Raw genomic sequence first — 13224 nt, 5'->3', positions numbered from 1 at the left:
ATTGGGTTGTATGCAGGCAACCGAACACGCCCATAAAGAAGGACTGGGTTGTCCAACCGGAGAATAGATGGACTTATGTGCTTGGAAAATCTATTGTGTGCTGCATCAACCAAAAGCTTCATCAAACTATCCCGGTTCTCCCCAAAAGAAGAAAGGAAAGACATGAAACACCCGAATCAGTTCAACCCAAGCATGTCCTGACCTGGGTGCCTACCAGAGTACCAGGAAACACCCTACACTGTCACTGTTAAATATTGGTAACACAAGGCATTTAAAATGGACAGCTCCGATGTTTTTCCCATATATCATCATCATCATCATTACAACACAGGGAACGCAAAGAACAAGAACAAACACGTATACAAGCTCGTGAGTGTACCGAACCGAATGCTCCAAGGGGCACAGCATGAAGGATATATGTCTTAAACAGGAGACGCTCAGAGCAGAAGACGTCGAGTGGAGAACTGGCGATACCCCTGGGGATGTTACAGGCTGAACTGAAACTTCCGTTTCATATCTACCTATGGTTGCAACTCACGAGCACCGTCAAGTGCTTCTTGCAGGCTGGACACGGCCTTGTCGTACATCAGGAAACCCATGAACCAGAACTCATGCCCTTCAACAGAGACAACCTGAATATACTTTTCAGCGGGATTTACTTTGCTCACTGAAGGATTGGCTGTTCTTAGCTGATGAAGAGGAATGACCACCTGTTTTTTCGGAAAGGGGAACAACAATTTAGTACAAAGGATATGCATAACATGTAGAGTACTAGCAATCAAGATATAAACTAGATGGAGCTAGCAATGTGTAAAACAAGCATCATCGCTTAAGTACCCACTTTTTCCTTTTATTTCCCTTCCTCGACCAAAAAAAGTCAAAGTCACTAACTACGATTACCTCTGAACCTACACTTCATGAAATAAAAAATACAGACCTTACTTCTAGTAACAGACTAGGTGAAAAATGATAAGTGAAGCAATAAGAACACACCTGACTTCATAATCTATAGACAGATGTTACGAGGAAGTGAATAACCCTTACCTTGTAGTAACTCCATTCTGTTTTATTTCCTGCTTTGTAAGAAAGAGGATTGTCACTGCAGAATGCAATTTTAGCTGTAGAAATGTACATAACTCCCATGACAGGACCAGCGGATGTTGATAGATAGCATGCGTAAGACATTTTCAGCTGCTCATCCGGCAGAATCTCAAACGTCTGTTTAAATATTTTTTCATAGCCACCTTCCGCTAAGACTTTTGTTCCTTGAGCCAGCCGTCCCATAGCAGCTTCAGTAAAACTAGGCCCTGTCTTGACTGTTGAGAGAAAAGGTTGTATTATCAGATATACAGGATACCATGTTAACAGTGAGGATAGAAGGTATTAATTATTAAACTTATCATTTAATGGTACTTCCCAGTCAAGGATAGAAGGTATTAATTGCTCCCTCCCTAAAGAAATATAATAGCATTTAGATCACTAAAGTAGTGATCTAAACGCTCTTATATTTCTTTACAGATGAATTAAACTTATCATATTAACTTAGTTCTGCCAGTCAAACACATGTATAGTCCTGGGTAAATGCAAGATCACGCAAAACATTGTGTTGGACATGTTACAGAAGGCAAGAGAGATTCTTAATTTGGTATCTACAAAGTACCAAAACTTCATCATTCTATATATACCATCTGAAAAAACTCCATTGGAAGGTTATTCAAGGAGCAATGATCGTAAGATCGATCTCTTCAGTTGGAAGTATAATTAAATGCTTGGAATGTATTCTGGCTTATGTGACAAATGTGCACCGAACTGTATGAATTCTTGACTCTTCTGTTGGAAATATATTCATGTAGAGAAAGTTTGCTATTTCCATGACAAATGGGCAATAAATGTATCACTGATTCATTAAAGTGTAAGGGCAGAACTGATGTCATTGTCAACATGTCACAGATTCTCATTAATTAATCTCTATTTGTTGAAAGGAATTTGTGCTAATTGCACGTAACAACAAGCTACACATGCATAAGCTGATTTGCATAGGTGAAGCGAGTAGTTAAATCTATAATGCATTAGCACTGCTCTTCATAAACTGGATAGATAGAAGAAACATCCAATCACTAGTTCTCGTCTGCATGGATCACTAAGAATACTACATACTGGAAATTTAGTATGGTTATTGAATTATTCAGAAGATGAAGAACACTTTCTCCCTTATAAGTCTTCTGGTACAAAATATATTGCCAGTTCTACAAAGCTAGATGTTTAATCCTAAGCCCCTAAGAGAAGGTTGGCACCTAAAAGGTGAGAGCAAATCTAGTGTCAATATGGCATGTTTCTCCTATATATGCATATGCTGGTTTCCATTCTTCCTGAGGAATTTGTGCTAATTGCCAGGAAGGACAGCCTATATGCATATTCTGATTTGCATTGATGAACTCGTCGTTTTAATTTCTTATACTCAATGAAGCTGCGATTATTCCATCAGTAGAAACATCACAAAGTTCAGACACATGAGGTGAATTGGATAAACAGAAGAAACACGCAAAAATTGCTTCTCATAAATGATTAAGTACGCTATATACTGGAAATTTACTATGGATATTAGATTATTAACTATGAAATAAATACTGAACTATCTGAGAACTCTGATTAAGGTTGTTGGCAGAATCATAAGCTTTGGGGAAACTGCTCACAAGTTTGAAGTTTAAAGTGCTGGTAAACTTAACATCAGTGCCAAAATAGGCATGGAAATCCACACCCGATGTTCAGGTACTGTGTTTTCTCAGGACAAAGATACTCATCCTTCTCCACCAGCTATTCCAATCCCCACAACTACATCAAGGAATCTCCTGAGGTTTTACTTTACAACTTTATTCGGTAGTAGTCATCATTTCTTCCATCCTTAAAAAGCTAAAAGCCTAGAACCTTGGGCCATGGCACCCAACCCCGCCCCTTGAAGAAATGAATCTCACAGACAAACGAAGAGCAAAGTATTATTCCCCTAGGAAACGTAGGGGGGTTAGGGCGCTGAGATCTCACAGTGCTGCCACGTGTCGCGGCTGAGGCTCTCGACCATCTTGGTGGTCTCCCCCATGGACTTCCCCCACCTGGAGAGCGTGTCCTTCATCGCCTCCACCGCGCCTGCGGCACACCGACAGCAAAACGGGATCAGGACCAACGGTATCCTCGTAAGGAGGGCGTGGCGGAGGCCGGATCAGCGGGTCGTTTTTACCCTTGGAGGAGGAGGCGGCGGGGCCGCGGGAGACGTACTGGCTGGCCTCCGCGGCGGCGGCGGCCGGCACGTGGGTGGGCGACTCGGACGTGAGCTTCTCGCTCCACGTGACGGTCTTGGGCTGCTGCTGCGGCTGCAGCTGCACCGGCGCCAGGGCCGGCGCGGAAGAGGGCGGATCGGCCGCCGCCTCGGGGGCCGGGGCCGGCGCCGGTGCTGGCGCGTGGGGAGAGGAGGGATCGGGCGCAGACAGCGGGTGCTGGGCCTCGGATTGGGGAGCGGCGGTCGGGGAGCCGACGGGCGGCTGCATCTCGGCGGCGGCCGGCTGCATCTGGAGGGTTCTCTCGGGCTTCTTCTCGCTGGCGAAGGGGGAGAGGAGAGGGAGGAAATGCGTTGCGCGTCTGGGGTGCGAGCCTTCGATGTGTGGGGGGGTTGGGCAGTAGTGCTGCGGGGGTCAAACCCGTCCTGTGTTTCCCTTGTGGGGAAGTGGCAGGACGCACGCGACTCCGCCGCGATGTTGTGCCGTGCCGTGCCGCTGCAACGGGCGACTACGCGGCTGGGTTGCTTTCCTTCGGCTCGTCCTCTCACGAACACAATGGTGCACAACTCTGAGACCTTTTTTCTTTTTCTTTTGGCAAACCCTTATTTTTTTTTATTTTTTTTTTGAACTGGAAATATTTCATTCCATTAATCACCGTGCCAAGCAGAATCGCCGGCAACGAGACCTTGGCAAAGGTAGGAGCAAGACCCGGCCATACGGCTTGGGGTGCAAGCACCATCTTCGATCCATGCAGCGCAAGAACGTCTGCAACCTTATAACAAGCCCGTGGGCAATGAACAAAGTCGAAAGAAATAAAATTTAGGGAAGAAAAAACTTTGATCTCTTTAAACAAAGCACCGTTTGGAGCGAGGTCATAACTAGATGTCTTGATTGCCGAGACCAGCAGAGTAGCATCTGTTTCCACCACCACATTGCCAATGCCCAACTCTTGTGCCTTGTGTATAGCTTGGATGCAAGCTTCAGCTTCAGCTTGTAATGCATCATTGACATGATCTAGCCGTCCCGCAGCAACAACCACGACATCCCCCTCATGATCCCGGATGATGTACCCCCAACCACCTGTCAAACTTTCTTTGTGGAAACTGCCATCAATATTTATTTTGAGTATGTCGGCTGCTGGTTTTGTCCATCCTTTAAGAAGATTCCCCTGTGCTTGTTTCACCCCGCCAAAGAACTCTCTGTACTCATCTGTTGTTCGTTTTATCTGCCATACTAGTGTTTCGACATTGATTTGTGTCTTCTTCACTCTATATTTGTTCCGCGCATTCTACCAGTTCCACAGCAAAGAAATAATAACAGTCGTTTGTTAAAGGGGTCCGGAGAGCAACACCCGCATTACTTCCTTTGGCTCATGTGAAATCATACATACCCGCCACACCTGTTCTAAGCCAAGGATGCGCCAAAGTTGTTTCACTCCTTTGTACTGGAAGAACAAGTGGCTCCCATCTTCGTCCCTTCGCTGGCAGACTGGGCATAAGGTATCTACCTCAATGCCTCTTCTTTGTAGATTTTTTGCACCGGTAGGCTATTAGTAGCTATCCTCCACATGAATTGTTGGATTTTCATAGGGCACGGTGATCGCCATATCGCTGTCCAGTTGAAAACCTCTACTCTTTCGGCAATACCTCATATCTCTCCTGCAGCCACATCTTGCATTTTTTTGCAGAATTTGTATGCAGATTTACCGAGAAAACACCGCGGTGGTCTGGGTGCCAAGCCCAGCAGTCCTGCAGCTCCTCCTTGATGGGGATCGTCATGATAAGTTGCGCGTCAAGGGCCCAGAAGATAGACGACACAAGTTGTTTGTCCCACGACGCCGTATACGGGTCCATCAACTCCGCTCCTGTCGATATGATAGTGTGTCCCCTTGGGGTGAAAGGCCGCCTGTCCCAGTTGCGGGGAATCCATGGGTCCTCCCAAATTTTGACTGTGGTATCGTCGCCCACTCGTTTGATAATCCTCTGCTTAAGCACCGCCACACCTTGCAATATGCTACGCCATGCATATGATATCCCGTCCCTAGCTTCGGCGTTGAGGATGTCTGTGTGTGGATAGTATCTAGCTTTTAAGACACGTGCACAGAACGACTCTGGACTGTCCAAAAGGCACCAAGCCTGCTTTGCTAGCATAGCTAGGTTGAAAGTGTGCAAGTCTTTGAAACCCAACCCTCCTTCATGTTTGGATCTTGTTAGTTTCTCCGCAGATAGCCAATGGATCTTCTGGTCATCCTCCTATTGCGCCCAAAAGAACCTGCAGATCATAGCCGTCATCTGCTTGCATAAACCCTTTGTAAGATCAAAAACCGACATTGCAAAGACTGGAATGGCTTGGGCACAAGCTTTTATTAGGATCTCCTTCCCAGCTTTTGTCAATAACTTTTCCAGCCATCCCTGAATACATTGCCACATTCTGTCTTTTAGGTATGCAAAAGCTTTGGTTTTTTATTGACCAACAAAAACAGGCAGCCCCAAATATCTCTCGTTCCAAGTCTCTCTGGTTAAACCCAAATGATCCAGTAGTTTCCTACGGATATCCCTTCTTGTATTCTTACTGAACATGATGGCAGATTTGTCAATACTTATTGTTTGCCCCGAGCATTCTTCATACAATTTCAGGATATTTTGCAAATGAAGTATAGCATCTTCTGTAGCTTTCAAAAGAATCAACGAGTCATCTACAAACTATAGGTGATTAAAACTCGGAGCATTTCGGCATATTTTAACTCCCTCCATTATCCCTTCTTGTTGGGCACTGTTTAGTAGGGATGAAAAAGCTTCCGCACAGAACAAAAACAGATATGGTGATATTGGGTCTCCTTGGCGCAGTCCTCTCCCCGGAACTATGTTCTCCGTGATAGTATCATTAAACCTGAATCTGTATTGTACCGTGGTGCAACACTTCATAATCAGCTTGATCCAGGACTCCTCAAAACCCATCTTGTCCATCATCGCCTGCAGAAATTTCCATTCAACTCTATCATATGCCTTGCTCATATCAAGTTTGAGGACCGCATACCCCACTTCCCCCGATCTTTTATTCTGCATAAAACGGGTGACTTCATAGGCAAGCAATATGTTATCTGTGATCAAGTGTCCCGGTATAAAGGCACTCTGATTTGGAGCAATTACCTTTGGCAGGATCTGCTTTAGCCTGTTTACTATTACCTTAGAGATTAATTTATAGATCACGTTGCATAAATTGATAGGGCGTAAGTCCTTCATCCTTTCCGGGTTTGAAACTTTGGGGATCAACACCACACAGGTATCATTCCACGATTCAGACATCTCTCCCCCATGCAGTACGCAAGGAACCTCCTCGAGCACCTTATCGCCTATCGTCTCCCAGTACCTCTTGTAAAAGACCGCCGGCATACCATCTAATCCCGGAGCCTTAAGATCGCCGATACTCTGGAGCGCAACCTGAACTTCCTCAGCAGTATAATCTTTTGTCAACATTTCATTCATTGCCGGCGTAATTCTTGGTCTCACATGTAGGAGTAGTTCCTCCATTCTGGTGCTAGTCGTCGAGGTAAATAGTTTCCCAAAGTACTCCATGATCACCACCTCCTTCTCCCCCTCCTCCTCCACAATGCCGCCATCATCTTTTCTTAACCTTTTTATTCTGTTTTTCTTTCTTCTGGCCGATGCAAATCTCTGAAAATACGCCGTGTTGCGATCTCCTTGTCGAAGCCAGTTTACATGTGCTCGCTATTTGTAATACATCTCCCTTTGGCCTTCGAGATGCTCAAGCTTATATCTCAGCATCCTCTCTCTATTCACCACATCCTACGTGATCGCGCGTTGCCGGCATACCTCTACCTCTTTCTTTAGTTTTGCGATCCTTCGTTCCATATCCCCAAGTGAGGTGCGACTCCAATGCTCCAAGTCACATGCCACTCCTCTTAATGCTTGTACCACTGTACCTCCTCTGGCTATCGTTTCTCTTTGCCATGCATTCTCTATAACAGCACCGCAAGCGTCCTCCGTCATCCAACTCGCTTCAAATTTAAAACTTCCACCTTCCCTTCGTTTCTTTGTCCTTTGCCTGAAAGACACATGATCGAGATGCATGATGATCGGCCGGTGATCTCAGTGTCTAGGATCTCCATGTATGACATGATACTCTCGGAATCGGCTGCACCATTCGGGCGTCGCCACCGCTCGGTCCAGCCTTTCTCAGATGTACTGTTGTGCATCATGATTGTTGTTGCACCATGTATACGGGTCCCCAACAAAGCCCAGATCGTGCAGCTGACAGTCCTCCAATGCCTGTTTGAACCGGTCTATATAAATCTGAGGCCGAGTCACTCCTCCATCTTTTTCTCCCTGCGTTAGCACCTCATTAAAATCACCCACACAGATCCATGGTCTGTCATTATGATGTTTATATTGCGAAGTAGCCGCCATGTCGTTTCCCGTGCTTCCATTCTGGGCTCCCCATAGATTCCTGTGAAGCGCCAGACGAAGCCGTCGTCTGTTGTAATCTCAGTATCAATATGATATCGAGATTTCATTCCCAGACTAACCTTTAACGAGCTCTTCTAGAACATAGCCAAGCCCCCTCCTTTTCCTTCACAATCCTTCACTACCAGACCAGTCATTCCCAACTTCCATTTCCACCATTCTATCCGCCTTGTGTCCAACTTCGTCTCCGATAAGAACATCATGTCAGGGTCCTCCTTCCGCTGGATATCCAGAAGACCACGAATTTCCGGGACGTTCCCCACCCCCCGGCAATTCCAAGCGATCAGCTTCATTGGTGACTGCAGGACTGCTCCGGCAGCCCCGCATTCAGTTGATTTTTGTGGTTCATCGTCTCCTCCTCTAATGCACCTGCCAACCTCCCCTTTTTCTGGTCCTGTTGCATATCCATCTCCATCGCCTCAGCAGCTCGCTTCCCATCACTGTTCCAGTATGTTCCTGGTGTTCCTTGCTAGAGTCTCTCACTCTCCTTTTGAACTTATGTCCACTCTTCTCCTCCGTTTTCCCTAGATTATCTTTCCCCTCCCCTCAACCACTACCTCTTTCTTGGCATTCTCCTTCTCCCTCCTATCTTTCTCCATAGAATGTGGCTGGTTTTCCATCGATGTGATTTCTTCACCACTAGAGACCATTACTAAGTTTGTTCCTTCGTTTTCCTGCCTGCTCCCGCCCTTCTCTTTGTCATCGAAGCTTAATTGTTTCGATGTTCCTTTGGATCCACTACCATTGTCCTTGGCTACAGCTTTTAGTGGACTAGTCACCTCTCTCTCCTCCTCACGGCTGCTTCTTCCACTGCTATGGGATGTTGTACCGTCTTTACGCCATGAAAGGGCTGCACTACCCCTGCCCGAGCCTCCTCTCCCCAACTGATATGGGCGGCGTTCCGTACCACCCTGTCCGTAGCCCAACGCCCCCATGTTGTCTTCACTCGATCTACTGCCCATCCATTTTCCCCTAGCCCCCTCTGCAGGCTTCTTATTTTCATCCTCTGCTCTCATCCAAGGGCCAAACTATGGTGCTTCATCCTTGGCCAGCTTCATCTTACACTCCTTGTCCCTGTGTCCAATTATCCCACAGGTATAGCAGAAGTCCGGCAGGTGTTCGTACTCAAAGCGACACCACCTCAGCTTTTTCTTTTTTGTGTTATTTTGATGACTCTCCTCTTCTATCATTTGTTCATTATCTCTCTCCCGATCCAGAACAAAGCCCCTCATCAGAGGGACATTAATACTCAGCTTTACCTTGATTCGAAGGAACTTCCCTATAGCTTTGCCATCATATCCCACATCCACATCCAGGATTTTTGCGAAGTCTTTGCCGATCTTCTCCCCCATGGCTCTATTCATTGATCCCATAGGTAGACCATAAACCCTGATCCACATTGGGATGAAACTAAATTCATATTCGTCCACCATTTTGTCAGGGTCAAACTCCTCCATCACCAGCAACTCTTTGTCAAACCACCATGGGCCATCCTCCAGTGCTCGTCGCCACCCCGAAGCTTGTTTGAACGTGAACAAGAAGATGTTTTCTTCTAGCTCGCTGCATCGGAGACCTTTGATTGGGCACCAGATCCTCCCCATGGTATGCCCAATGACGCGTGCATGAACTAGTTTCTCTGAGAATAACTTCCCCACTGCTTGCGGTTCCTCCTGCTCCCACCCCGGTGCTTTTCCCTTCTCCTCCTCCCCTACCTTCAGACCTTTCTTCTCCGCTGCAGTCAGCTTCAACCCCCCGAGCATCCCTTCGACATCCTCCATGTCACCGCCAGGCAAGATCAGGGCGATGTGGACAGGAAACCAAAACTAGGGTTTAAGGTGTATTACGACCGTGTGCCCTATACTCGCACGGAAGGCTTATGTGGAAGGACGGGGATGGTTGGGGAAAGACAGCAGACGTGGATGGAGAGGATTCTCTGGACCGAGGCTGACTGAGATCAGACGGCGGTCGACGTGAACTCCGGCCGGCGAGACTTCGCCAGATCGGATCGCCTCGGGGAGCTCCCCCGACAATCACGCTAACCGTCACTTACGGACGGACGGTTGCGGGCGGGATATGGTATTGCCAAACCCTTATTTTCGAGAGTACGCAAATTGTGTATCATATCTTTTTAGAAGAAAGAAGTTTGATTACAGGATCCTGATAAGATGCGAACATTATCATAGAATCATCCACTCCATGCTAACTAAGCTACTCTTTCACAAAACGGTTTAGCCCTCCTACTCCATTATGAGTCGTTCTTCACTCCTTGTCTTTGGGCCAGTTCTTTTGACCCGATTATGATGATTCTGGGTCTAGAGAATCAAAAGCTGAAAAGAGCTCATTTTGATTCTGTAGAATCGTCAAAATCAGACAAGAATCAGTAGTGTAATCGAAAAGCAGCGTGGGAGCTCGATTCTGGCAATTCTGGGCATCCAATAAAAGAAAACGTTTCGGTTTTGAGGCTATACCCATATTTCAGCAAGAAATTACAGGCAAACTGCCCTTCCACACCCCGCAGTCGAGCCCCTGCCCTGGCTCGATTCCTCCCCCACCCCCGACCCCGACCCCATTCCTTTAGCCGCCGCCTAGGGTTGCTCGACCCGCCGCCCCTCCTCCCTCGACGAACGGCGGTCAGGCCGGAGCCGACGAGCGTGGCCCCGACGCACTCATCCGACAAGTGCTCCCTGACGCCTCCTCCGACCCCGAGGTCCTCCGCCTCCTCTGCCTCAGCGGCTTCGACGGCCCTCCCTGCCTTCTCCGTCCTCCGCCTTCTCTGCCTGTCGGCTCCGACTGCCATCCCTGCCTCCTCCTTCCTCCACCGCCCCGACGAGCCTATCCAGCCGGCTACTGCGGTCTTCGTCCGTTGCCATAGGTGAGGTTCTCTTTTATTCTTCTCTGTACAGAGTGGATGGATAGATGGATCTAGATGATTTGTAGCTCTTCTGTGTACATAGATGGACAGATGGATGTAGATGATTTGTAGCTCTTCTCCGTACATACATGGATTGGTAGATGGATGTAGATTATTGGCTTGATTGATGAATAGATGATGTTAGTTTATTTGTTAGATTATTTCTCCAGCATCCAATTTTTGTTTAGGGGCGTTACAGACATTTTAGCATACAACTTGTCCCATAATATCATACCACAATCTCAGATAAGAACTTGATGGCTGATTCTGGGGAAGCTGATTCTGGAGGAAGTTACCCAAAAGCTGATTCTGAAGAAGCAAAAGCTAAAAAGAACTAGGCCTTTATCTGGAATCATCATAGTGAGAGCACAAGCATCAATTTGTTGTTGTACTCGATAGAATACGCACGCGTTCGTTGCTTCCACAAGTATCAGGTCGTGCAGATTATGAATGTGTCGAAGCCCCTCCTCTCATCTTTCCGAAATACATGTCGTTGCATTAGCCACCACTCCACAAAGGTATTCGATCTGATCGGGCATTGGATAGGAATCTGGAATCTGCAGCGTATCAAGGCAACAGTGGCAAGTCTCTTGAGCATATACACATCGCGTGAAGGATGTGGACGTGTAGAACGGCAAAGGCGAATCTTGAAAGCCATGCCTCGCTCGGCAATCCAAAGTCCATAGTCGACATTGTGAGGCAAGCCAAGCAAAAAAAAAAAATACTTCAATGGAGCCCAACTTTTCCAGATTGTCGACGCCTGTGGCATACGGGTCAAGCCTAAGGAGAGGCACGTGTAAAGTAGATCCCCGAGGCTGCGCAGGGCCAAGTGAAACTGTCTGAATCATCATGGCCCCGTTGCACTATGGCGATGGCATGTCGTAGATGCATGAGTTGCAGATGCACCAAGAAGGAGGCGGTAGCCTGAACATCCTCGATCCAGCGCTCGTCACTAGTGGCCTACTACATGGTTCTTCGGTTAATGGGACTAGTGTCCACCGATGCAAATATCAATGGTGTGATATCCTGAGCCAAGAATCCATGGGTCTGTCGATCTCTCCACAAGAGGACTCTGTCACCTCTTCCCACTTGGATGGTCACCAAAATGTCGCAGACCATCCTAGCTATCGAGAAATGTAGTATAAAACAAAGCAAAATTTCCCTACGATCAACCAGGAACACTATGAAGATAGGATAATGGTTAGAATCTCATAATGGTTAGAATCTCGGTCGTTACCGTCACCAGTTGTAGTTGAAGAAGAACGTGACGGTCTAGAACGTACTTGGAGTCCCTTGAGGCGTAGATGAACGATCCCGTGAATCCCCCATGGACGATACCTCGAACTTAAGACTAAAAGCACGACCTCTCTACTTGGTTGCAAGCGTATGGTCTTCGCGATCCAGCAACGCTTCATCATCCAAAGCTAGTCCCTGCTGGAGATTTAGATGGAGGAGATTAGAACCACACTATACTTCTAATTATGAGCAAGGTTGTCAGAATCACGATTCTATTATACAATTATATGATTTTATGACCCAAACTAATCCCTCTGATTCTACGATTTTGGTCAGTACAATCTACGCTTTTACGATTCTAGTAGTGAATGTTCTATGATTTGCGATCCTACAATCAGAGATCCAATCCGATTCAGAATCACGATTCTTACAACCTCGATTATGAGGATTAGAGGAACTAGATCTATATCTAGTTAGTCAATTAGGACCAATTAGAACTATAACTGGAAGAACTATAGGAGGCTCCAAAACTTGTGTAAACAACAGGGCCAATACCTTAAGTATATATAGGTTGGAGGGGAAAGGAGAGGCTGCCACCAAGGAGGGAAAGTCCCTCCTTGGTGCACCGGCGAGGGGAGGAGTTGGACTCCTCCCCCACTCCAATCCCCCCCATCAAGGAAGGGAGGGTGCCACCTCCAATTGGGCCTTGGTGGCCCAAGTTGCGTTCCACCACTAGGTCTTTTAAGCCCCGTTGATATTAAATTAAGTATAAAAGTCATATAATAATTATTAGACCATTACATATATAATTTATCAACCTTGGAAACATTTTTCACCCATATATTATTTATCGATAATACCTGCTATTACCGGATACTCTCTAAAACCCTTCCGGTGACCCTAGAACGCTTTTGGATTCTCTCGAAACTATTTTGAATATTAATGAAACAATTTCACAAATATGTTCTCATTACTCCCGATCTACTAACACTCAGCATATCGTGATTACCTTAAGCTTGTGACCCCATAGGTTCGGTAACTCATAGACATGAACGAAACTCTTTTGTTTAATGACCGATAGCGGAACCGTGGACGTCCATATCGATCCCTATGAGTACACAAATGATATTTGAGTGAACCATTGGTTAGCGTGTGATGTTCCTTTTGCTTCGTGATACTTCACAAAACCTGGGATGCATTGGTATCCTCTTGAGTCATCACATGCTCACTATATCGTTATCCTTGTTACCGGATTTGTTCTTCTTTCTTGTTGTCGTGTTCCGGCATACCCGTGATGTTGTCACATATGCTAGCCAGATGATTA

General features: G+C 46.5%; 1 protein-coding gene across 1 annotated transcript; it reads right to left on the bottom strand.

Annotated features, from left to right (window-relative positions):
- Positions 1–270: 270 nt before the first annotated feature.
- On the bottom strand, positions 271–3702 carry LOC123410464 (GEM-like protein 1). The gene is made up of 4 exons (XM_045103412.1): positions 3233–3702; positions 3040–3141; positions 1045–1316; positions 271–710 (listed from the first exon to the last, which is right to left on the bottom strand). Exons 1-4 carry the CDS (start codon positions 3558–3560, stop codon positions 522–524), a joined length of 891 nt encoding a protein of 296 aa, XP_044959347.1. The 5' UTR covers positions 3561–3702; the 3' UTR covers positions 271–521.
- Between the last annotated feature and the right edge of the window lie 9522 nt (positions 3703–13224).

This window comes from Hordeum vulgare, chromosome 7H (genome assembly GCF_904849725.1).
Source record: "Hordeum vulgare subsp. vulgare chromosome 7H, MorexV3_pseudomolecules_assembly, whole genome shotgun sequence".
Lineage (NCBI taxonomy): Eukaryota > Viridiplantae > Streptophyta > Magnoliopsida > Poales > Poaceae > Hordeum > Hordeum vulgare.
The sequence above is the reverse complement of the archived record's forward strand: the minus strand, read 5'-3'. Positions and strand labels throughout refer to the sequence as shown.